Source organism: Lampetra fluviatilis, chromosome 3 (genome assembly GCF_964198595.1).
Source record: "Lampetra fluviatilis chromosome 3, kcLamFluv1.1, whole genome shotgun sequence".
NCBI lineage: Eukaryota > Metazoa > Chordata > Hyperoartia > Petromyzontiformes > Petromyzontidae > Lampetra > Lampetra fluviatilis.
In genome coordinates this window covers 21,370,128-21,395,763 of record NC_136277.1, presented here as the reverse complement: position 1 = coordinate 21,395,763, position 25,636 = coordinate 21,370,128, and the positions used below count along the sequence as shown (strand labels likewise).

The 25,636-nt window shown below is 47.2% G+C and overlaps 1 protein-coding gene across 5 annotated transcripts in view; it reads left to right on the top strand.

Annotated features, from left to right (window-relative positions):
* LOC144954508 (talin-2-like) overlaps positions 1–25,636 on the top strand; it is a 230,513-nt gene that overhangs the window by 177,779 nt on the left and 27,098 nt on the right. For 2 of the 5 annotated variants that reach the window (XM_078884986.1, XM_078884982.1), the window contains 15 exons: positions 832–921; positions 5,129–5,251; positions 7,569–7,712; positions 8,374–8,535; positions 8,968–9,108; positions 9,574–9,755; positions 10,431–10,563; positions 12,110–12,211; positions 13,879–14,049; positions 16,126–16,179; positions 19,139–19,285; positions 19,668–19,742; positions 20,605–20,706; positions 22,817–22,936; positions 24,927–25,240. In XM_078884986.1, coding sequence (XP_078741112.1) covers positions 832–921; positions 5,129–5,251; positions 7,569–7,712; positions 8,374–8,535; positions 8,968–9,108; positions 9,574–9,755; positions 10,431–10,563; positions 12,110–12,211; positions 13,879–14,049; positions 16,126–16,179; positions 19,139–19,285; positions 19,668–19,742; positions 20,605–20,706; positions 22,817–22,936; positions 24,927–25,240 — 2,060 coding nt within the window. The remainder of the gene's footprint in view (positions 1–831; positions 922–5,128; positions 5,252–7,568; positions 7,713–8,373; positions 8,536–8,967; positions 9,109–9,573; positions 9,756–10,430; positions 10,564–12,109; positions 12,212–13,878; positions 14,050–16,125; positions 16,180–19,138; positions 19,286–19,667; positions 19,743–20,604; positions 20,707–22,816; positions 22,937–24,926; positions 25,241–25,636) is intronic. The other 3 variants (XM_078884993.1, XM_078884999.1, XM_078885003.1) reach the window with 3 other exon arrangements.

Genomic DNA, 25,636 nt, shown 5'->3' with positions numbered 1-25,636 from the left:
TTTGACATCGACTTTGCATCCCCGGGCCCAGGGGTGTTTATCCAAAGCATATTGTCTAGCAGATGGACATCTAAAGTTGAGCATTAATGCACAGCATGTGAGCATGCCGTGCTGCTGTAAAAACCACACACAGTTCCTCGCGTGTAACGCGGATCTGCGTAGATTGCGGCCCCCCGGGGGTGAGTAGCAAGTGAGATAGAGGGTTAGCACACTCGGAGCAGGCGGGCGGGCAGGGGGGCAGGCAGATTTCCATTGACTACAGCAAGCATTCTGGAAGAGTAGAGGGTAACCTCGAGTGTTGAGAGTTGGCCGCTTGAAGGGCGGCGCTCGTAAAATCAATGGCACTGAAAAGGTTCAAGGGCTCGACCAGAGGTGGCTACCAGAGGAGGAGCCCCTGACCTTTGAATGTAAGTGCATGCAGAGGGTGCTCGAATGTTCTTGGCAGGATCCGGTGAGCAACTTTGACATTCAGAATAGAAAGTGAGAGGAAAGAAATATGGATGTATTAATGGTGCAAGTGGTTGGAACGAGGTGGATAAGGTCGAGCTACCGAGACATCGGAGTGACACTCCGTGGTTAGCGTTGAAGGGGAGCACCGAGAGCGCGATGTGGGATTCTCTACGAGCAGACCTTGGAGGTTCGGTGTTGACTGTGCAACAGCTGCGAGACCTAGCAGAAGGATTTCAGGGATGGTGGTTTCATATCATTGGCCGGAACAATCTCTTGACATTCGTGTTCAATGGTCTCATGGTTTGGTTGGCATTTTGTGTTCAGTTGGGACTCCCTGGCTGACTCTGACTGCCCCCCCCCCTCCCCTTATCCCACTTACAGGCTGTGCGTGGGATGCTGGACAATCCGACTGAGCCGGTCAATGACCTTTCCTACTTTGACTGCATCGAAAGCGTCATGGACAACTCCAAGGTGAGGGCTTTACCGTGACACATCGTCGATGCTGCGGTGGGATGGATGGGTGGACACATCGCCGTCCTCTTTTATATTTGGTGTCCACGTTTCTAACTGAACAGAACATGAATGTACACCGGGCTCTCAGAGGTTCTTGCCTGTGGTGCAGGCACTTTGAAGGCGTGGTTCAGTACATTGTGTTGGCACCCAAACTCTTTATGCCCGAGGTGGCTAGTAGGTGGCAGTACAGCAAACAGGCTCCTGGCCTGTGTGTTTGTGCGGATGTGACGTCACATCAAAATGTGCAAGTTTAAATAAATATAGACAACACGTTCTACTTATTTAAATATACTTTTTTAAATGAATGTTTTCTTCTACAACATCAGAGTGCAGCGCCACATTATATACGCACTACAATGACAATAGTTTAAAGCGATTTAAAGCATGTTTTATTTTGGGGGGGGGGGGGGGCAGAGCTTTGTGACGTCATATTTGAGGAGGGGGGGGTCTGACTTTTTGTGACGCCGTGTGACGATGGGGGGGGGGGGTCAAAAATCGTCCAAAAATCACGTGACGTCATTTATGGACGGCCCCACCTGAACACGTTGGCCTGCACGTCTGGACAGCGATGAAAATGAACATTCATATTTAGCATCCATGTTACAGCAAGCGGTGAGCTTTAACAATGCTCCACGCATGTTTCTGTACACGTTGCAGAGATAAAACACCTGCTCTGGTTAAGCATGCTCCGTAGCGGTCGTGCTAAATTATTCAAGTCAAATGTCAGGCACGGGGACACTTTGACTCTGACATTCATGGTTTGGTAAGCACGAATTTAGTTGTTTATCTGGCTTAAGATGTTGACATATTTGCCCATTTCAATTGGGGTTGCATTTTTTTTCAAGAGACATCGTTTCTGTCTCATTTGTACTATTTATAATTATTTTGTGTTGTTTATATAGTTTCCTTTGCTCCTTTAGCTTCAGTGTTAAAAGCATATAAGTGGAAAATGACTTGCATTACATTCTAAGTAATAGATTCTCCCACGCGTGATCATTTTCACCGTAAGAATACATTTTAAATTATAAATGTATTCATCAGTGCATGCCTACTTATTAGCACAATGATTTATTTAAAAGTGCTGAGTGTGTTCAGGAATCATTTAACAGCGTAGAAAGAGATACTGTTCCGACCTTGTGCGCACACTGCATCCACTTCATTTAAAAGTGGCATCAGAAGAACAAGTGGTTAGTGACAATGGAGCAGTATTCTTCTTTGGCTGAATGTAGATATATCCATGAGAAGGTACGGCAGTGTTTAATGGTGCCCCCCCCATCACTCACTGCTGATACGGTTGTCTCCGATGAGGTGTTCTTTGTGCCTGATATGCAATTCCGGGCCATCAGCTGTTTGGAGAGTTGGAGCATTATATATCACTACATTTTCACACTTATTGCTTCCTTTTTCAACACAGGGAAAGCATTAACGTTAAAAAAAACACTCGGTCTATTATGTCAGATTAGATTATTAATGCACCTTGCACGGCAGCAAAGCATTAAGTGCTTTCACAATCAGTTGAGTTGGCCTTTGATAACCCGCTGAGAGGTTTCACAAAAGCGGGGTCTATTTACCAAAGGAGAACTGGAATCGGTACAAATGATGAATACAAAAACAAGGGGCCAAAGTGCCAAAATCCGGGCCCAATAATGCAAGGTGACCGCCAACAGAGAGAGAGCACTAGATTAATGATCATACGTGAGCCTTGACAAGCTGATTAAATTGGGTTAGGTTAATGTGAGGTTGAGAAGGCAGATGTGGAAATGCCAAGATGTAGAGCCAATCCTAACACAGTCTTATCAGGGATTATATTTTTAATATGCATCAAGTCCATGATATTATTATAACACTATTCTTCAGTTCCCTAGGCATGTCCATGTGTGTCCCCTTTTGTCTATCCACTGCTGGATGAGAGGGCCACCCCACACCGTGTGAGTCCTAGGAGGTTATCTGGCCAAGCCTGATCATGGCGGTCACTATGGGTTGGTGAAGGCGGTGTACATAGAAGTACAGTGCAACAGTGGATTTTTCTACCGTGGCCTCTGCTGCCTACAGCAATTCCAAAGCGTCAGTTGAAAACTAACAAATGAATACAACACATTCGTCAATAACACTGCCTTAAAATATTAAATATGTAATTGACGACGTTTTGGGCAATGGCTCTTCTTCATAGCGCGTAAATCATTTGATAGATGTGCGTTTGTGCACCACTGCCCAATGCAGCATCACCAAATAATTTGTTTCAATTAGAAAATGATATTGCTTCGTTTTAAAAAAATTCAACATTGGTCATTCTAGGTGAAACCTGGGCCTTGCCATTACATTTTCTAAGCTCAAGTGATCTTGGTAACAAAGCATTGCGACACAGCAGGTATCTTATTAAACATTTACATCAATGTGTTGTCTCCCCTATTGGGATACCCTCGTCATGTGGTTGCAATGTTTGTATCTCAAAAAGCTTCTTCACTGCAAGGCCTCGTGGTATAAGTGCGGCAGCATGCAGGAGCTGGAAAGGACTGGCTGTGTTGTACAGAAAATAAAATCACGAACTGTAAATGGAAAAATAATTAAGCCACAGATGTTTAAAGATCTCAAAGCAGAAAGCGGTTTACAAAAATGGGGGAACAACCTGGATGTTGCAAACATGTGCTTTTGTGCTGAACTTACAAGTGGGCACACAAATTAGGAAATCATGGTTAATGGACATTGTGCATTTCAGAGTAATGCCCTACCTACTAAGTAAAACTAAGAAATATAAATGAGCGATTCTTATTATTCAGTAAATGCCCCAAATCCCTAATATAACTAAACAAAGATTTATTTAGCGATTAATAAACAAACAAGTGTCTGTTGCTACAGAAAAACAAAGAAATATTTAGTTCCAGCAATTTTATGAACCTTGTGAAAAAAAAATTGCCAGCAGCACTTTTTTCTGCAGCAAATTCTGGGCCATTTATTTTACTTCCAGTCTCTTTCGGCAATAATCCCGATGCTCATAAAGTCAACACTCGATGAGAGTTTTGACTGCTTAAACAAATGCTTCTAGAAAACACTGATCCAGAAAGTACATTGAAGAATTGACCTAAATGTTATTTTTGTGATGGTCAAACATACCCTTAACTTTTTCTTTTATTCACCACAACTTCTTCTTGGTTCTTTCGGTAAAGTCACGTAGAAGGGAAGTAATAAAATAATAAAAATAAAACATAATAAAACAATTCTCACGACGTTTCGGCCACAACGCAAGCAGCCATCCTCAGGCGAAGAATGAAACACCCCAAGCTTGGAGCGTATATTTAAGCTGGGTTAGAGGGGGGGGAGGTGGGAAGAAGAGCGCCTAAACAAAATAATTTGCATATCAAGAGGAATTCAGCATATGGAAAATGCGTAGGAGGTGGGCGGGGGGGGTTCCAAATCAATACTATGCCCGTGCATTATGCAGGATTAGCAGCATCAAAGGGGGGGGGGGAAGGGGGGGAGCATTAACAAAGGAAAGGAATGTTAATAGTATGTAGCTTTACTGATGATGCTATGTAGTTTATACTTTAGTTTGTCATGCAGTTTATACTGTAGTTTTTTACGTGGTTGTTTAGTAACTACAGCTACATACTATTAACATTCCTTTCCTTTGTTAATGCTCCCCCCCTTCCCCCCCCCCCCTTTGATGCTGCTAATCCTGCATAATGCACGGGCATAGTATTGATTTGGAACCCCCCCCGCCCACCTCCTACGCATTTTCCATATGCTGAATTCCTCTTGATATGCAAATTATTTTGTTTAGGCGCTCTTCTTCCCACCTCCCCCCCCTCTAACCCAGCTTAAATATACGCTCCAAGCTTGGGGTGTTTCATTCTTCGCCTGAGGATGGCTGCTTGCGTTGTGGCCGAAACGTCGTGAGAATTGTTTTATTATGTTTTATTTTTATTATTTTATTACTTCCCTTCTACGTGACTTTACCGAAAGAACCAAGAAGATGAATCCCTGCAGTCACGAAAGCTTTAAATCGAAATTTCACCACAACTTACTTATACAAAATACATTTACAATAAGCGTGGTAGGAGAAATCTTCTCGGCCGACCTGTGTGGTTGCCTTGTTTGACTTTCCTTTATAACGCGTTGGGAATCGTGTGTGTGTGTGTGCGCGTGCGTTTTTTTGCGTGTGCCGTAGGTGTTGGGTGAGGCGATGGCTGGCATCTCCCAGCACGCCAAGACAACCGATCTGCCTGCATTCGGCGAGTCCATCGGTTCCGCGTCAAAGGCCCTCTGTGGCCTCACGGAGGCTGCGGCCCAGGTGACGATACAGCAAAGGCGGCCGACACTGCCGCTTGGGCAGCTCGGCCATCTACAGCCCTTGGCTTTGCGTGGTGCCGCCATGCAGACGAGTGGGACAGTGATCATATCACGAAGACTTAATTCTGTCGCTTGAGCCCATTCATTCCGAAATGTGGCGGTAAATACACCTTAGTTATTGCGCATTTAACCTCGTACATAACCTTATAAGTGACCAAAAGATATTGCTGCATTAAGCCAAGGCTGTAAAATGTATCTGCGTCCATCCTGCCATCGCCACTGGTCGTTTAGTTATTCTTAACAATCCGCAGGTCTCGTTAGGGTCATGGAATGCGATGTAGAGAGAGACTTCTGGCTCTGAGCCTACCCTGCAAGCAATTCAACCTTAATCCTAAACCTCTTGCCTAAAGACTTAACCCTACCCATACTCCAAGTGAAGTTGTCCATATAACCCTACTTATTTAAACACCGCTCGAACTCAATTAACTGTCCCCACCATTGGGACAGGGAATTTGCACCACTGTCTCAAGGCCACCGATAGAAGTGAACGTCTTACTGTTAAACAATTTTCATTTTCTTTGACGTCGACGTTGTCTGGTTGAGTGGCGCTGTGGCAGAACGTTCTAATTACAATTTGAATGTTGTGGATTCATATCCTAGTTGGGAGACAAATCAGCCCATTGTTCTTCCAGCATCTATAAGTCGAGTACCACTTTTTGGTAAATAAACTGTTGGTATTCCGCTAAGGCTGATCCCTGCAATGGGAATGTGGAATTTCCACTGCTGGTTGAGTGCCGCTAAAAGAGGCGATCCGCTGCCCTCTTGCTGGTTTGAACTCGAAGACACTTTGACTTTTCACTCTAGACCAGGGGTCGGCAACCTGCGGCTCCGGAGCCGCATGCGGCTCTTTTGAACCTTGACCGCGGCTCCGGGGCGGATGCTAGCGAGGGGAGGAGGCGCACTGTGACACCTGCTCTGGCGTTGCCGCTGCTGACAGGTCGCCGCTCCGCTCCACACTGCCCGCCCGGTGACAGGCAATAACGTTGCCGTTGCTTTGTCACATGTTTGGAAGAAGTAAAAACCTTCCTGGGCAGCAAAGAGCTCACCTTTGCTGAGCTGGAACAGCCAGAGTGGCTGGAAAAATTACATTTTATGGTAGACATGACAGCACATCTAAACACGCTAAATACAACCCTTCAGGGGAAAGGAGGCACAGCCATGCACATGCTGGAGGAGGTTTTGGCATTCGAGCGCAAGTTGACAGTGTTTGTCAAAGATTTACAGAGAGGTACACTGTCTCACTTTCCCTCTTTGAGAGAGTTCAAACAAAGTCATGATACGATAAATTTGGAATAGTTCAAGTCTGCAATCACCACAATGCAAAGTTCGTTTGGGAAACGATTCTGTGAGTTCAGAGAGGAAAAAACGACATTATCCTTCCCTGTCACTCCCCTGGCGATCGATCCATCCCTATTGAATATGACTGCATTTGCAGGTGTAAGTCAACCTGATCTTGAGATGGAACTGGCCGATATAGCCGACAAAGATATATGGGTGTCCAAGTTCAAATGCTTGACCGCTACTCTTGAGGATGTTGCCCGTCAGAAGGCCATTCTGGCTCAGAATCATAAATGGAGTGATATTGAAAACCTTCCCAAACAGGACAAACTTGTATTCGAAACATGGAATGCCATCCCCAACACTTATATAAACATGAAAAAGTATGCATTTGGAGTCCTGTCGATCTTCGGCTCCACATATGTATGTGAGCAGGTCTTCTCCAACATGAACTATATTAAAAACAAACATCGATCACGCCTCACAGATGACAGCTTGCAAGCCTGTGTGAAAATGAAGGTGACGTCTTACAGCCCTGATGTGCAGACACTGTGCACTGAGGTTCAGGAGCAAAAATCCCATTAACCAGGTAATTTAGCTATTAATTTGCAAAAATATATTTTACATTGTTAAGTGAAAAAGTCCTTTTTTTATTCAGATTGACAGCTGACTGCACGATCCTGTATATAGCAATAAGGTAAGAAACAATATATGCAGTGTTATATTTGTTTTAAATGTTGCAATGGTTTTGCGGCTCCCAGTTTATTTTTTCCTTCGGAAACGGGTCCAAGTGGCTCTTTATGTCTTAAAGGTTGCAGACCCCTGCTCTAGACTAATGTGAATATTGAATTTTTTTTAGAATGACATTGCTTCACCTTGTGGCATGGGCTCCGATGGCAATGTTGGGACCAGAATTTAGTCTCGCACTGCAGTTCCTTTCCTTGACCCCTCTCTCTGCCTGCGATGTTTAACGTGTGCAGTCGGCGTACCTCGTGGGCGTTTCGGACCCAGGCAGCCGGCCTGGCCAGCAAGGTGTGGTGGACCCGGCTCAGTTTTCACGCGCTTACCAAGCCATCCAAGTGGCCTGCCAGAGCCTTCTGGACCCCGCCAGCAACCAGTCCCAGGTACCATCCCCTCGTCACCTTATTTATGAAAGTCCGCAATGCTTCTGAGCCAAATAAAGACAAGCGATCGTGTTTTTAATCAAACGAGTCGCTCTTTATCATTAAGATTCCCACTTTGGAAGTCACTAGTTCAAATCCTCGGGTGGGGTCAACTCACCCTCATCGTCTTTGTAATCAATTAAATGAGTACTGCTTTGGGAAAAGTCAACAGTAATTTCCCCATGCAGTACCTGGTCTCTGTCTTAGGAATTTGTGATTTTCAACACTGTCCCAGGGCCATAAATTAAGACAATCGGCACACAAACCTCTTGTCAGAGGGAACCCTTTGACATTTAATCAAGTACTGTCGATCATAAATAATCTCAAAAAGGATTTCAAGTTAATCTCTTGAGCCGTAAGTAATAATAATCACACGAACAGAAACGATGAAGATTGAATATAAAATAAAGAAATATTTTGTCAAAGTATTTTTAAACAATCTTTGTTTCAGTATTCTGATTGATTTATACAGTTTATCTCTACGGGTTTTTTTTAAAAGTCAGAACAGAATAAGATCTTTGTCTTCATTCACCCTCCTACATCCTAAACCCCCCCAACATTCCCTCCCCGCCATCACCACCCCCCCCCCCAACTTTACATCCTGCCCCCTCGCCGAGTGCAGGTGCTGTCAGCAGCGACGATCGTGGCCAAGCACACGTCGGCGCTGTGCAACGCGTGCCGCGTGGCCTCAGCGCGCACCCCCAACCCGGCCGCCAAGCGCCACTTTGTGCAGTCTGCAAAGGAGGTGGCCAACAGCACCGCCAACCTGGTGAAGACCATCAAGGTGCGTGAGCTCTTTGACTCTTACGCTAGTGGGTGGAGGGGGGGGCTAGACTCGGGGATGTTGGGTCGAGCCGACCACCGGCTAGTAATTGAGTCGAGCGTTTGGAACCGCGGCGCCATCCTGCCACGAATCTTAGTTGGGTAGAAGTGGGACTGGTGTTTGTGCGGGATGGTTGTGATTCGTGTTGTTGCTGTTGTTTGCGCCATATCGTCCGTGCTTGATGCGGCTTGTGTACAAAGACAGTCGCCGCATAGCGCGCTTTCAGATGCGCTTCTGCGGCCGTCTGGAATGCTCTTCTTTCCGATATTAGGAAGCCACTGGGAGCTATGCACTTTTAAATCATCTCGATTGAAAACGAATGTCTTTAGAACTGCTATTTGTGTTTAATTTGTTGTCCTACGTACATTGCAAATGTGAACCCGCGCGTCACAGGCACTGGATGGGGACTTCTCGGAGGAGAATCGTGAGCAGTGCCGGACGGCCACGAGCCCCCTCCTGGAGGCGGTCGAGAGCCTCGCCGCCTTCGCCTCCAACCCGGAGTTCGCCAGCGTCCCTGCCCACATCAGCCCCCAGGTCGGTCGCGACCCCAGGGTCAACCGCACACACATTCTATTACAATCTGGATTCCGCCACGCCTGGGCCAAGCCGGTTACAAGGGAGAGATCCGTATCATTGTTGCAAAAATTTGGCCCTTTCTCGATAAACAGACGCACGTTTTTACACTCTCATAAAAAATATACCTCCATGCTTTCCGGTTCTCTCCAGCTTGCCATACATCATATTTGGTCAGGAAAAATGCACATTTCATTACACGAAGGCTTGTAGCTCTATTACTGTTCAAATTAGAAATGGGAAAAAAATCCACCAAAGTGGATTTGTTAACTACCATTACTGTTCCAAAGGCCTGACCCACTAGGCCACCAGACGATGATGTCAGAGCTTGGGTGCTTTCTGGAGGGTCTGAAGAGTTGCTATGCCAGTGTGTGCGTGGAAGTGCCTGAGTCTTGAGTGACTGTGTGTCCCGCTGGACCCGTGCAGGGCCGCGAGGCACGGGAGCCCATCCTGGCTTCCGGGCGCTCCATGCTGGATGGGTCCAGCGCTCTCGTGCGGACCGCCCGCTCGCTCGCGCTCAACCCCAAAGACCCGCCGTCCTGGGCCATCCTCGCTGGGCACTCGCGCCTCGTGTCCGACTCCATCAAGAAGCTCATCACCTCCATCAGGTGAGGGGGGGAGATGATCACAGACCACCTCTACGTAATGGCAGTGGTGTAGCATGGTTGGTATCGGTTCGGACGTAGCCTAGCGCCTGGGTCTCTCCGGCTCATGGGCCCCCCAGTGCAGTTGCACTGCCCGCACACTCAATCGCTATGCCGCTGAACAACATTGTTGGCACGATGATATGGCCAAGGGCTGAGCAGCAAGCGTATTGCCCACTTTTTGGATAGGTTCGCGGTTTGAGCTCAGCAGCCAGCTTGGTTAATGCTGCATGTGTATTAACCTGGGTGGGTGTTTTAACCGTAACTATCCACCATCTGTTTCACAGTGGATGATAAACATCCAAATTCGATCATTTGAAAATGAGTGAGCCATGTTTGCCGTGGTCGTAGTTCACATTTGCCCAATTTGATACGTTATTCGCAACTTACACGATTGGTAAAAAGCACAACAAATGTGCCCCTATTGTCAGACTAGGGCCCACTTGCAGGGCCAGTGGTGCATACAACTTGTGCCACAACAGGGACAGTTTCCACTGGGGTCACCTTGGCTGGATTGCAGCTGGGCATTTTGTAAAGGTTGAGATGATATTTGAGGAGCTTTAAGTCATTGAGACATTTAAACAGCAAGGGTCCTGCACACGCGCACACCCTTATGCGCGCGAACGTCCGACCCGACAGAGACCGTGCGCCTGGGCAGAGGGAGTGCGACGAGGCCATCGACACGGTCAACGGCTGCATCCGAGACATCGACCAGGCATCCATGTCGGCCATGAGCAACAACCTCTCGCCCCGAGAGGACGTCTCTGCCGAGGTGAGCCATTCACCCGCAGCACTGCAGCCCCTCCTGCTCCTCCCTGTGGCAGTATGTGAAACTCGGGGTGGTTGTTGTGTGTAGGTCTGTGTGTGTGTATGTGTGTGTGGATCGGTAGCGTAGCGGTGAGCGCACTGCGCTACGTACTCGGCGACTCGTGTTCGATTCCCGGTCATGGCCAACACCAGTGACGATTATCTGAAGCGGTCCTGGGCCTCTCCTAGGTCGACTCAGCCTCCAATTATGACCTGGTGTGATGTTTAACATCGCCACTAGGGACACAAAGGTGGCCGGGCATGGTGCTGACCACCCACCCCCTCATGTGCAGTGCTCGCTAACAGAACTGCCCCAAAAGTATGTGAAGGCTATATGGGGGATCTTTGTCACATAGCTGTCGCGTGGTGGCTAGTCGACCTGTAACCATTCATCTCCTCCCATACAAATTGAAGGATTGACACAATTTGGGGTGATAATTCGAAAAAATATATGTTTACTTTAGTCTCGTTTGTATGGTCCTCCTTAGTTCTGACCATTAGCCTGAAGGAAACGCTTGTGTAAATGGAAGATGATAATATATTCAGATGTATGATTGATTCTTAGATCAAAGGCATAGGAATTGATTTTAATCAATGAATTGTTACGTGATTAGTGGGGAACGCAGTACACCCCATTTCGGTTGGATTGCCATGCCTCAGCCTTCAATGAATACCTTAAATATTGAACACTTTCTAATTAAAGGCAGCTGGGCATAGTTTTAGCCACACCACCCCCTAATGCGCCTTCTTAATAGGTGCTTGCTACCGGCACTTTCCCCACCATGGTCTAAAAGGTTAAAGGAAAGATCACTCTTTTTTTTATTACAGCTCATGCCATGTGCCTCCCCAAGGCAGTGGTTGGTTATTGCCAGATATAATTGAGAAAAATAAAGATTGATTTCAATAATACTTAATGTAAAATTTGGTGAATGACGGTCATTTCTTGGTTCAGGTCATGACCCTCATATTAGCACAGTTGGAATATAGATCAGTGTTAAAAAAAATAATACCAGTGCATATTACCTGCGATGACAGGTGGATCAGAGATACTGACAAAGAAGATCATTTTAAATCAGTGTGTACTACCTGCTATGACACATGCTTTAGACACGTGCTTTTCATACATGGAACAAAAACTAAGAGGTGCTTGCAGAGCATAACACTGAGATGCAGAAAGAGAAGCACATTGTCAAAGGCCAAACAAAAAATTCGAAAAACCGTATTGACTGCTAGGAAAAGTAATTTGTTTTGGGCTGGGCACAAGAAAAATATTCACGAGAAAAGTCAATGGACATTCTCATGCAGGACATGGTTAAAAGTGGAGCCTTGATTGTTAGTAATAAAAAAAATATTAATAAAAATGTATGACTGATAATACAGTGGTCACCGACACGCTCCGAATATAGACATAAGAGCACCATTCCAGTGCCCAGCATTTACATAAACGACTTATTTTCTCCCCCCTTGGTTCCATTCACCCCTCCCCTGCTCTGCGTCCATGATCTGAGCAGGCCCTTCAGGAGCAGCTGATGGCAGCCGTGCAGGACGTGGGATCGCTGGTGGAGCCGGTGGCGATGGCAGCTCATGCCGAGGTCTCTCACCTGGGCGGCAAGGCAAGAACCGACCCGGCTTCCCGCCATCGTCTGACCCATGCCAAACCAATCTTGCCCCAACCCGCGTCAAAATGCGTGCACTCTTCGCCCCCCACATTGTCCCCACCCGGTTGGTGTAGGTCTGGCCCCCCCTTCTAATGACAGTTTGTAAGTGGGGCCGCACCGCTGCTCTGGGGCCACTCCTGTGATATGATCGGTCCGCTTTTGCCAAGGTCAACTACTGAAGAACCCGTTGGACGCCGTGTGATTCGTCAAATGTACTCGGGCAGCTGCCCATGTTTGTTTTCAAAGCAATGCGGTTTTGACCAAATATAGCCAGACATAACTTTTCATAAAAAATGCGTCTCAATCAAACATTTTAAACATCGTTTACCCACCACCACCTACTGACCTCGCCTAAACTCTTGTCCAGTTAAAGTGCACCCTGCCTGGGCCACTCACAAGGCCATTGGGCGCTATAGAGAGCGAGGGACATGGGGACATGGTACTGGGTGGCATGTGGCGACATGATTCCTGGATTTTAGGCCTGGCACAATACAGGACCAGCCAGTGTTGTGGCACATTTAGCATGGGTGTCATGGTGACGTGATGTTAACTACCTCGCCTGGTAAACATGAGCTCGTGTATTTGGAGTTTGCATGTTCTCCCTGTGGTCACGTGGATTTTTCTTCGGGTCCTCCGGTTTTTCCCCTCCACATTTAGAAACATTTATTTCGAGTATTTGGCCGCTATAAATTTCCACATGATAAGCCACTTCATTGACCTATCATTTGTGGGGGCCCAGGTCACTTCTGACAAAGAGCTACAGTATGTAGCTCAGTCAGCCTTACTTGCTAAGATAAAAATAGGACTTTTTTGTTAGTAACGTGTGCAAAAATGAAATGAGACTGCATGATGTCCAGTCCATCACCACGGTTGTTTACCCCTCTCACGCTCATTAACTTGCAGTGCTGGGTTTTTGGACAAAGTCAAAAGCTGTGGGAGTCTGGCTGCAAACAGCGGGCTCCCTGGGCTTGTGTCTAATTGTAATACAAAGTGGGTACTAATGTGCATGGCACAACATGGCAAAGCATCTGGCAGGCTCGTTGGATGCTCTGCCATAGAGCGTTGTATGCATTTGCACTGCATGGGTAAATGCGTAGTGTAGGCTGTTGGCCACCTATGCTGATCACACCTATTGCTCCCTTACGTCGTGTTTGGCTTAGTTGTCAATACAGGTCATTGGAATGTCAAACAAAGAAATTCACCAGTTGGGCCACCGTTCCCTGTATTCATATATCAGCGCTTGCAAACACGGACAAATTATGGGTGTACAGTCAATTGCAACAGCTTAAAGTGTCTCCTTGCCCACATAAGCAATGGAGCAGTTCTCATCTAAGCCAGCGGTGGAAATTCCACATTCCCATGGCAGAGTGCTGTTTCGCCGCAGGACAACCGCTGTTGGCTTTTTCCAGAGAGGGTAGTGCGTTGAATGTGGAGGAGCGAAGATGCCGTTTGTGAGTTGGCCCTAGGTCAAGATTTGAGCTTTGCCCGCCTCCCTCCCGATGGCGAGTTGGACGCGCGCCGTTCACCGAGCTCAAGTCACACTGGACATTAAAACTATTTTTTTATCGAGTGAACTAACTTCATCTTCCCCCCCCCACATCCGCCGCCCGCTGCACCGCCAGGTGTCCCAGCTGGCGGGTCACTTTGAGCCGCTGACCCAGGCGGCTATCGGGCTGGCCTCCCGGACGGGCACGCAGCCGCGGCAGATGGCCATCCTGGACCAGACCAAGACGCTGGCCGAGTCGGCGCTGCAGATGCTGTACGCGGCAAAGGAGGGCGGAGGCAACCCCAAGGTAGTGCCCGGCCCCTTCTCCCCCGCCCCCCCCCTCCTCGTTTTGTTCCCACTCCCCCCACCCCAGCTGCCCCCCTGTCTCCTCGACAAACCGACGGCATTGTTCGCCAAGAGACCCAACGCAACCGTGCCAACGTGTTTTCGGTCCCATTGTTTTGTTGCACTGCTGTCTGTGTTGCTTCTTCGCTGGAAATTCCAAAGTGTTATTCATATTCCAGGTAATGCCTTCCTTCCGGGTCCAGGCAGCCCTGGGACTCGATGTTCGTCTGTGCGACAGCTTTCCTTCCAATGCTCACTCCCACCCCCACCACCTTCTTGGAGAAACTTCCCATGCTTTCGTCCCGCTTATTGTTTTTCTGTTAGGCTTTATCTTATCCCACGTTTCTCTGCGCAGTTGTAACCGATGCGTGCCGAGTCGGTTAGCATGACTTCCGCACGGGCTGCTTGGCCCCGTCCCACCTCTTGCTGTACACAGTCTCACTCTCTACTACTCCTAGGGGCTGCGACCTCTGGAATACAAAACACTAGGATATCGTGGAAATAACTACTTGTCAATGCATTATCTTGAGTGGTATATTACTGTATTGTGCTGACTGACAAAAAAAAGGGCATTTTATTTTCCAGGAAGACCCACAGATTTCCTGGAACAGCTGTTTCAATTGAGGCCTCTTCCTATTCTTGAGCTTTGAACGTCATCCTGCAGGCCTTCTCCATGAGAATATCCAGAACAGGAATATACTCCACGTGTGCAAGGGTGCCCGTGCCCCCAACAATACAGATCTCTCGCGGCGTGTTGGCTCTGCAATCGGCACCATCTGGCGGTGCTATCAATTGGAATGCATTGCGTTTAGAGCAGACATCGTGACAACGTAAGGTTGAAAAACAACAACTACAACAACAAAAAGCACAATAAATCTCTCCGACGTGCTGTTGCGTCAATGGAGGCTGCAGGCTGCAGGTGGTGCTTGCCGCTGCGTGATACGTACATCTTCTGCATGAGACCTTTGTCGTTTGAACGTCTCACTTTCCTCACCCTTCTCTACGAGTCGCCGGCCTACTTCCCCTGCAGTGCCATTTAACCACCACTGACTGCCGTGTGATCTCATCCCCCTTGTGTGTGCAACCTCGAACAGATGCGCTTCTGCGGCCGGCTAGAACGCTCCACTGGAGCTAGACACTTTTAAATCATCTCGATTAAAAACTCATTTATTTGGAACTACTTTGTGCGTTTAGTCGGTTGTCCTTCCCCCGCACCTCCGATTAGCACGGTTGGCTACATTCGGTGGTGTGAATGAAGTTCAACAAACATAGTACCTGCCCGTTATTTATCCGATTCATTTTTTTATCACAAGAGCACAATGACCGTCATGCAAACAGATAAAGACACTTGTATATTGAGCGCTCACAGTGAGCGGTGTAATGTCACGTCACGATAGGGAACAGCTCCTGCAAAAAGACGTCGAACTAATCCCCAAGTTATTTCAGTTGAGTTCGCACCCACACTGTGTGATGCTCTAAGCACCACAACTGCAGTGGAAGCCAACTGAAATCGCTAGTCTTGACAGCTCTGCAACAGAGTTCGCTACCGAACCAAACACGATCTCGACCTGTGGCTCTAACAATGTAGCCAATCAAACACAAGGGCAAGCTGTACCACCGAGTTTATAAAGAATCTAGCCCCAGCACTTTACCATGGTCGCTTTTCTATTTTTGCTTGTCTTCCAGTGTTGCTGTTGTCAATTAACCATTTTGTGCGCCCTGAAAATAATGTTTGTAACAACGAGTGTTCATTATCAAAGCTGGACTAAAACTACTTGGAAGTAAAACTTAAGATATCTTGTGTGTGCAGTCATGAATGGCTATCACCACACTATGCTTGAAATCTTAGTTTAAAGTCAGGTGGGCAGTGCCTGGATTCAAACCGAGGAGGATCTGTGGTGTCAGCTCAGTGCTGCTTCATGGTCGTAACCTCCTGAACCTGCCTGGCTGCTTGTAGTTTTTTAAAATTCCCAGCTGCCCCGGCCCCCTGCCATAACACGTGTGTTACTTCCATCCCCCCCCTCCTCGCCCTGCCCAGGATTACTCGCTGCACATTCACGGATGGGACAACGGCCATGCCTGTCCCCAGATGGTTTGTACCCAGCGCAGTCATCCCCCATTACTGCTGCTCCCTTCCCTCCCATCCATCCACCACCACCCTGACCCCACCACTCCCGGCTCGACCTCTCTGACTGGCACTCGCCCTACTAATGACGATCACCTCTTTTCAGTAGCAGACCTTGAGCATGCCCTGTCCGTTGCCTGCACTCCAATTGCCGCGAGCATGTTGACCGCTACTCTCTCTCTCTCTCTTATTCTCTTTCCTCCCAATCTCCCCCCCCCCCCAGCAGCCAGACCAACGCCACTGAACTCTAACGAAAAATATTGGCTTGTGACTTTCTTCTCCACAGAAATAACACGTCACCCACCCCCCACTCCCCATCCCACGCAAGCTGCTAATGGCTACGATTCTCTCCACAGCGACAAGATGGAATGTCACCTACGTCTGGCAGGATGTTTTCTTTTGATCCCGCTCTCTCTCTCTCTGCTTGTCTTAGCCAAATGTCCGCAGTTGCCTGTGCGCAGCGTGAATTGACAGATCACGCTCACGTCCGTGCGTCTCGCTGTCTCGTCCGCTGCCTTGCATGGCCTCCTTCATGGCATCTCAACTAAAGACTCTGCCCATCCTTCTGCTCACAACATGCAAACATTGCTTTCTGTTGAAATAGTTAATGGTACACATTTGAGTGTTATACATGTGCTTGCAATATATATATGATGTGTATTGCTTCATTATATCATGCGTTAGCAGTTTACAATGGTACTGTGGTGCAGCGGTTAGAGTACTCCACTTTTAATTGGAAGGTTCAAAGGTTCCAATCTCGTTCAGGTGTCAACTCAAACCGTCATCCTTCCTGGGCCGCTAAAGTAAGCACCACTTTTGTGGGAAGTGAGCAATGGTCTTCCTGTGGATACGCCATCTCCTGTCATGCTACTGTGGAATTTCTAGCCAGTGGCTCAGAGATGAGCACTGCCCGCCCCCATTGCTCTTTTGAACATGAAGACATCTTTTTTTTAATTGGCTTTGCAGGTTGTGTACGTGGCCTGTGTGCTAAAGTCAGTAATAGTTGGATAGAAATTATAGCGCAAGCTGACCGTTTTTGTATTAAACAGACGTGATTAATCACAACAATAATTAAGGAAATGCTTTTAACTTATGGATGGAAAGAGTGCATAACCACAATTAATATAAAATATGTTCATCTCCTTTGGCATATAATTACTAAAAAGTGTATTTGGCTTGCTTGAATATTTGTCAAGTAAAACTACCTGCATTTTACGATGAAGCAAAACAATTTAATATGCATGTACATTTGAAAATTATTTACCTCTTTGTAATGTTTTTTTGTAAAATGCAAGTCCATTGTTGTCAGGTTCGGTTTTTTTCGTTTGCACATGCAATGCATTTCGCTTTGACTGTCTATCCTCATCACACATCCAAGGTACTGTGCACTTAAAAGTGTTCAGTAGACATTAAATCCGTTTTCTGTTTGGCTGGTATCCTTTGCATTACAGAGAGTGTCTTATTCTTTCACACAGTGTTGCTTCGCCGTCTTCACGATGTTTTCACTTCTCCCAGCTCTCATTTCCAACTTGTCATTTTGCCGCGGGTATCTCATAATCCAATATTCGCACAAGGAAGGCGTCAACATTGTTTCGGGCTGCCTAGCAGCACATTTAATTCATGGATGGATGTGTCGGGGGATATTTCCGTGCACCCCTTACAGTGTCTCTCTTGCCTGCTCGTGACTTCTGATAGCAAGAGTGAGCGTGAAACCGTTCATCGTGAGCTTCCTGGGGGTTCATTGGGCCTAGGTTTTTGGTGCTGCGCGAAGCAAAGAGGGGAGGAAGTGAAAACTGAAGCATCCTTGATTTTGTTAAAATGTGGTTGATCAAGCACGTGCGTAGACATGGGAGCTTTAGGACGAAGAGAGATCTTTGCCCGCGAGCTTCAGCATTCCAAGATAATACAAAAAAATGTCTAACTGCGTAGCTGTGGAAAACTGGCATGCTGTCAAAATGTGCTGCATGCTTCTGAGCTTCATCTCGGGCTGACACAGCGCAATATGTAAAGAGAGCTTCACTAGAGAGGTTTCGGTGGGGGGGGTAGGGTGGGTCTCGTCAAGTGATGTTCCACAGCTACAGATGCGACAACATTTGAGATGACGTGCTGCATTTTCAACGTGAAAGTTCCCTTTAAAGGAAACACCCAAGTGACTTGGTCGATGTATTTCTCGCATCGGAGCAAAGAGCCGACACTCCCTGAAATCCTTGGTCTCAAATGTGCTTTTCAGCCATTGTGATTGAACATGATTCTAAAGCATAGAAAGTGTATGATCTAATTACGGATGACAGTAGTAGCGCCAAGAAAAACATTGTCATTTAATTCCATCTCCTGCGGCTCTGAGCACTAAAACTATAATTTTGTCAGATAAAGAGAAACTTTACGACCAAAGCAAACTAGAGAGTGCCACCTACTCGCACAAATCAAAGGCCAATTCATTTGACTTCAGAACTACTTAAATGATATCTCCAAAAGGGCTGTGGCCTGACAAGACGCAACACACTCCTCAGATTGCTGCGATTGCTAATTGGATGTCTGCCTTCTTGCTCCATGTGCTTACCCACTTTACCTGCCACAACGTTCTGTTGATACAGATAATTTCATTATTTCACAACTGAAGAATTTCCCGCCATGTGGAGCGAAGCGTCGGACATCATACGAACGGCATACAGCACAACTACAAAAGCACACCGGAGAGCTCTATAGAGCACAGCCGCAACAACCTACTCGGTCCTATATCTCGATTAAAACCAACCTTTAAGGCTTCTTCTGCCAAACCCCCTGTTCCAATCTTCTGCTGACTTTGCATTGTTTCTGTCTCTCTCCGGTCACCGCAATGGGCGTGATGCGAGCTCGTGGGTCTTTGACCGGTGTGCGTGCCCTATGCCTCCTCTCTTGCCCCCTCTCTCCGCTGGGCGTGTTGCAGGCGTCGCAGGCCCACGCTGCCATCGAGGAGGCCAGCCAGCTGATGAGGGACGCGGTGGACGATATCCGCGCCACCCTCAACGAGGCGGGGTGTGACGGAGGCGAGGTGGGCGGGATGGTGGAGACGCTCACTCGGTCCCTCAACCAGGTGAGTGCCGCCCTCCTTGCTCCTCGCTCGCTCTCTCTTCCCGCGACTTCCGCCTCTCATGTGTTGTCTTCCCGTCTCGCTTTCCTCCTCCTCTGTCTGTACTACAATGCCTCCTTTCCTTGCCTGTGTTGTGTTTGTTGTCTCTCCCTGTCTCTTGTGTCTGTCCTTTGCCAACCTTCTTTACGTGTAAAGACATTCAGTGAAAGAGAACGCTTCATGACCATGCCTGATGTAAATTGCAAAGCCTCCTTATTATTTTGGTAGATGTAGAGGGTACTTTTGACATTTCATTTGAATTCTTCCACAGTACGCATTTATGAGGAAGAGATTGACATTGATGGCTAAAGTGAAATGTTCTGTTTTCTGTTATGCTGCCACAAAGGAAACGACTAATGTCATCAAACGACATGGTCATTGCACGTTTCGCGAACAGTGCACTGTCACTATAAATATGAAGGTATTTCCATGCAGCAGAGACTAAAGAGCCATTCTCTGTCCATTGCCAATACATCAAAATGGTTATCTTGGTAAACCTGTTAATTGTGTATCTGGTTATTGCTATTATCTAAACCTTTGTCTTCATGTGTACCGATGTCTACGTTGCCGTCTGTCTTATGTCCTATCTGCCTCCTCTTTTTTTATGTTGCTCTTTTTTTTTCTTAACCTTTTCATTATTACCATTGACATCATCATCATCATCATCAAATCTCTCCACATTGCAGCCACCATTAACAATACAAAAGCTGGTTACTTGCAAGGGGCTGTGGGTACAGCTAATTTCATCATGTCATTTCATAAGCATTTCATCCAGGTATTTTGATGTTCTTATTAAATATCAGAATTATAATAATAATGATAAAATATAAACTTGGCAGGCCATCACTTAGAATAATCCTGCTTAGTTTTGTGACTAAGTAACGCACGGCTCTAGAGGCATTTATGGATGGCCATCATCCATTTTGTTTTCAGATGCGTGGTTGCCCAGTGGTTACCGCTATGAACCTGGTGACCCGAGTTTGATTGCCGGCTATGGCTGACATTGGTGGCGAGTGATATTTGAACCAGTCCTGGACCTCCACTTCACCAAGCCGTACCAACTGACCAGCGTGTTAAAGTCGGCTCATAGAAGCCGCCCCCCCTAACCAATATAGGTTGGGAGGCCTTCACGAAGGGCTGCAAATTATTATTATAATTATTGTTGTCCATTTTGCCTGTTACTGGAGTGTGCCACTAATAACGCGACACACACACACACACTGTGTACATGTTTGTTCATGTTTTAACCGCATGGCTGACACCCTGGTGTGGGGCGGCTCTAGCTGGAGGAGGGCTCCCCCGTGCAAGTGGAGGGCAGCTTTGTGGACTATCAGACTGTCATGGTGAAAACAGTGAAAGCCATCGCGGTGACCGCACAAGAGATGGTGAGGGCCTCCTCTCCCCACTTTCTTCGTATTAAAAGGGGTGAACAGGTGGAGTCCGGTGGGAGGGGGGGTGGCTTGGGAATGAATCAAAGGAGGAGAGGGCTGAGGTTAAGAGCGATGGAATGAACCTGCAGCCAGAAGGCGCTTGGTGTTCCAGTCCCAGTCTTGATGAGCAAATGGATTTGTTCAATGCTGGGCGAGGGGGGACTTTTTGGAAACGGATTGGCTAATTACGATGTGCAGGTATTATTAAAATATATATATATATGTTTTAATTCTGCAGACGGTAGACAATATAAAGAGGGAATTGAGAGAAAGGTTTAATGAAACAGGAGTTCACTATGAGTAGTTGCCACGATTGGGTGCTAATTACTACGAACGTTGGAGATCAGTCAATACTTTTCACAGCTGTTTCTATTGCAGTATACGGTAATGAAGTGTCTCCCTGCCCATTGCCATCGGTGGCCCAAGGCCAGTGGTCAAAATGTCACCTTCCTGTGGCAGGTGTCGGTCTCCATACGATAACCACCGATGACTTCTCACAAGGTGGCACTAATTTCATTGACCCTCGACCGCCCGATGCTAATTTTTCAACAGAGGCGTGACACGCTTGGCCTTTTTTTTATATAATGATTGCAGATTATTTTCCGTGGCATTCTTTCAGTGAAAAGTATACACTGTTACTTTGCTTGGAGAACATTACGTTCCAGCACTGGTATCGAGGGCCGAAGAGAGAATGGAAGTGGCAGAAGGAATGAGAACGAACGAGCGGGGGTGAGGTAGAACAGAGAGGCACCGAGGGCTAAAGCTGGAAAGAAAAAAATAACTTCTCTGTTTCTAGAGTTTATTTCGTCTGGCATCACTGAGCTGGAATCCCACACGGGTGCTCACTGCTCAGCATGGTAATGCATAGAACCAGCAAATCTCGGTACTAATAAGCGGTGGTGTTAATGCCCGTGGAGTGTTCCATCGTTTTGACATTCATTTGCATGCAAAAGCAGCGTGGCGTCGAGTGACGCTGGCTGGCAATGTCCATGGAGTGTTTCCATTTCAGTGGCGTAACCCCAACATAAATAAACGAGCGCTGGGAAACAGTTTCGCGCTTTTAATTGTGTACTTTTGAATGTTAAATAGTGAAACAAATATGATGTACTATGCTGAGTATAAATATGATTGTTTTTGGTGATTTTCTTTGTAATTTTAAGTGTCACCTTCAGGTATTAAATTATATCTGCATACTGTATGTTTTCTAAAGAGACCGCTGGAGTAATTTTATTGTGACCATAACCACATGTTGTACATTCAGCCACGTGGTTCTATGAACAGGGCAGTTGATTTGGAGAAGGCCGTGAGTTAAAATCCCAGCCAGGAGTTCACTTAAACCAGGGGTGGGGAACGTCCGGCCCAAGGGCCGTATGACGCCCACAAAATTATTTGGTCTGGCCCTGCCAAGGCAACCGCAGGCGGGACTCTAAATTCAATAAATCTAGGAGCAAACCTGGAAAAGCAGTTGCGAGTAGCAACATAATCAATACCAGCTAACATCACCACGCATCACCAAAGAGAAGCAGTTCCAGCCATCACATTAGGGGTGAGTTAATTAAATGTTTGACCAAATATAACAGTCTAATTTTTAAGTTGATAATTTTGTATGGCCCGCGAATGATGTTATAAATATCCAAATGGCCCTTGGCAGAAAAAAGGTTCCCCACCTCTGACTGAAATGAAGACACAACACTAAAGCAAACATCTCTCTCATCTCCAGTTTGTTGTCCTGGGCTATCCGTGGCGAAACTTTTTTAATGACAGAGACTTTAAGGTTACAGTTGGCAGCACTCTAGTGACCTCACTACAGTAATGTTCTGTTCTAGAGTTCGGACGTGACACCAAAGTGTCACCAATAAGTGTGCCTGACCAAAGCTTTAAAAACCTAGTTTCTTATTAATAAAATCCCAAACTCATGTCGAGCGGCCAATGACACCCAAGCAGAGCTATGCATCTCCAAGACAACAGCTATTTGTTGTTGGGATTGTGTCTTCCTTTAAGCTAAACGACTGCAGTAGCTAATAAAAGGGACACATGCTTAACGCCAGGCATGTGTGGAACATAGGTCACCAAGTCTGTGAGCAGCCCCGAGGAGCTGGGTCCACTGGCCAATCAGCTGACTGTGGATTACGGCCAGCTGGCCCTGCAGAGCCGGCCGGCTGCCGTTGCTGCCGAAAACGAGGAGGTGAGGGCTTTCTTTCTTTCTTTCCCTCCATCCCGAGTGACTTTGAATACTCATCGCAGCATTGGGAGACCATCAATAACCTTGTAGAGCAACCAGCTTGAAGGTGCTGTAACAAAGATCACCCGTGTAGCCTTACCAGGCTCTTTGTGCAGGTGCTGTTAGCGAGCACCTATGAAGGCTGGCGTGGCACATGAAGAGGTGGGTGGCCAGCATCGTGGCCGGCCACATTTGACTCCCGAGTGCAATGTTCACACACTGCACTAGGTGGTACATAATTGAGGCCGAATCAACCGAGGGGAGGCCCAGGACTAGTTCAGATAATTGTCACTGGTGTTGACCGTGAGCAGGAATTCAGGTCACGAGGCTCATAGTTCAGCGGTCTAACCGCTGAACTACTGTATTATTGTAACACATACACACAGGGAAATGCACGCTTCATATTTGAAGGTTAGCAATGCTTACTGTGCGTGCACTCAAGTGTTTGGCAATAATATCACGCTTACAGCAGTAACACAATGTCATTACATATATACGAATAGCGGTTGTTCTAGGGAATGAGGCCTATTGCCATAGGAATGTGGAATTTCCACCACTCAATCAGGGTGCCAGGGTAGATGATGGTCACTTCACTGCTAATTTGAACAAACATTCAATTACATTTTGCCTTTTTTATACAATTCTGTTTCCTTTTTTAATTTTCAATGTCACTATCTTAACCTTCTGAGCGTTTTAAAAGCATTTTCGTGAAGGCAGAGCCATGGAAATTACGGGCCACCGCACCTTTCGCTAGTGTGGGTTTGCACACGTGTGCATGCATGCATGCATGCCCATGTACGTATCAACAATTGTAAAGATGTATCGATTCATAGATTAGAACCAATTCTTATGCTCACAATACATGTACGTATCCAATCATACATTTTGTAAATATGATATGGAATAAACAACCAGTGCTTTTAAAGACACTGTAAAAAAATATATGAAGACTTGAAAATGATTCATTCTTAACTCGAATCGCGACCCTGAAAAATGACAATTAATCTCATCTCTCGGTGGAGATAATTCGTCACATGGTTAACTCACAACGTGCGTGCTGAACTGCACGTACACACCTGTGTGTGCACACTTGCATGTGCAAGCTAGCTGGCACAGTGGGGACCACAGCTGGTGCATCTTTTATTCTTCTTGGTCCGTTAACCCAAAACACATGGGTCTGTCCCGTGACCGCCTGCAAGCGAGCCTACATCACTTTACGTGGTCTCAAACTACACTCATTACACACAAAGTGCTTGCCGCAAATGAACCACAATACCTTGCTGATCTCGTCAAGGAGCATAAACCATCACGCGAACTTGGGTCATCCTCGCAGTGACTTTTGGATAGCCATCGAACAAAGACGGTCACTGCATCTCACAGTTTCAGATGCGCTCCTGCGGCTGTCTGGAACTCTCTTCTTTCCAATATTAGGAAGCCACTGGAGCTATGCACTTTTAAATCTAGATGGAAAACTAATTTCTTTACAACTGCTTTAGTGTTTAGTTTGTTGTCCTTCCCCCGCACCTCCGATTAGCACGGTTGGCTATGTACAGTGCAAAATAAGTTAAACATGCTCTCTGGTTCTTTCGGTAAAGTCACGTAGATAGAAAAAATGATACGTGACTTTACCGAAAGAAACCGAGAGTATGGATTCCTGCAGTCACGAAAGCTTCAAATCAAGTAAAACATGCTTACATGCAAACCACACCTAGCATGGCACAAATGTTGTGTCGATGTCATCGTCACTTAAGCGGCGAACGTCGACTGCTGTTGTTGACCGTTCTTGTGCAAATCCGCGTCTGTCCTTCATCCGTCTGTCCTCTCTTCGTCGTCTCTCCGTCGTCTGCCTGTCGCCTGTCCATCATCTGTCCATCATCTGTCCATCATCTCCCCGTCGTCCGTCCATCGCCCGTCTGACCGTCTGCGCTCACCGCCCCCCTCCGTCCGCCACCAGGTCGGCACCCAAATCCGCGGGCGTGTGCACGAGCTGGGCCGCAGCTGCGTGCTGCTGGTGCAGCGGGCGGGTGCCCTGCAAGGCGACCCGGACGACGGCTTCGCCAAGCGGGAGCTGGTGGAGAGCGCTCGCCGCGTCACCGAGAAGGTATCGCTGGTGCTGGCGGCGCTGCAGGCGGGAAACCGCGGCACCCAGGCGTGCATCACGGCCGGCAGCGCCGTGTCGGGCATCATCGCAGACCTCGACACCACCATCATGTTCGCGTCGGCCGGCACGCTCAACGCCGAGGGGGAGGAGTCGTTTGCCGACCACCGGTGAGCGTGTGTTGTGCGGTGCTAAACGTGGGTTGCGCACGATAGCAGCGCTGTTCTTCCATCCAGCCTAAATCCTCGAGTGTGAGACGCTGCCGTGGTGTGGCGATTCTGCACACTGGGACTTCCATTTCAGAGGTCACCAGTTCAGTGGCTCACCGCGGTAATTGAAACAATGGTGCAAGGTTATAAAATAACATCCCGCCTCTCTACCGCCAAGCTGTATAAATGGTCAGACTGCAGTGAGTCGATTGGGCAGGCTGTGTGCGGTGGCATATAGTGTGGATACTCCCACGTCTGGCCAGAGTAGGCAAAATCCCGTCGAGAGGGTCTCTTCTTGAGCTCCATCTCGTGAATGCCCCTCGGCCGTTAGTTGCGTGAGCAATACATTTCAGGGCT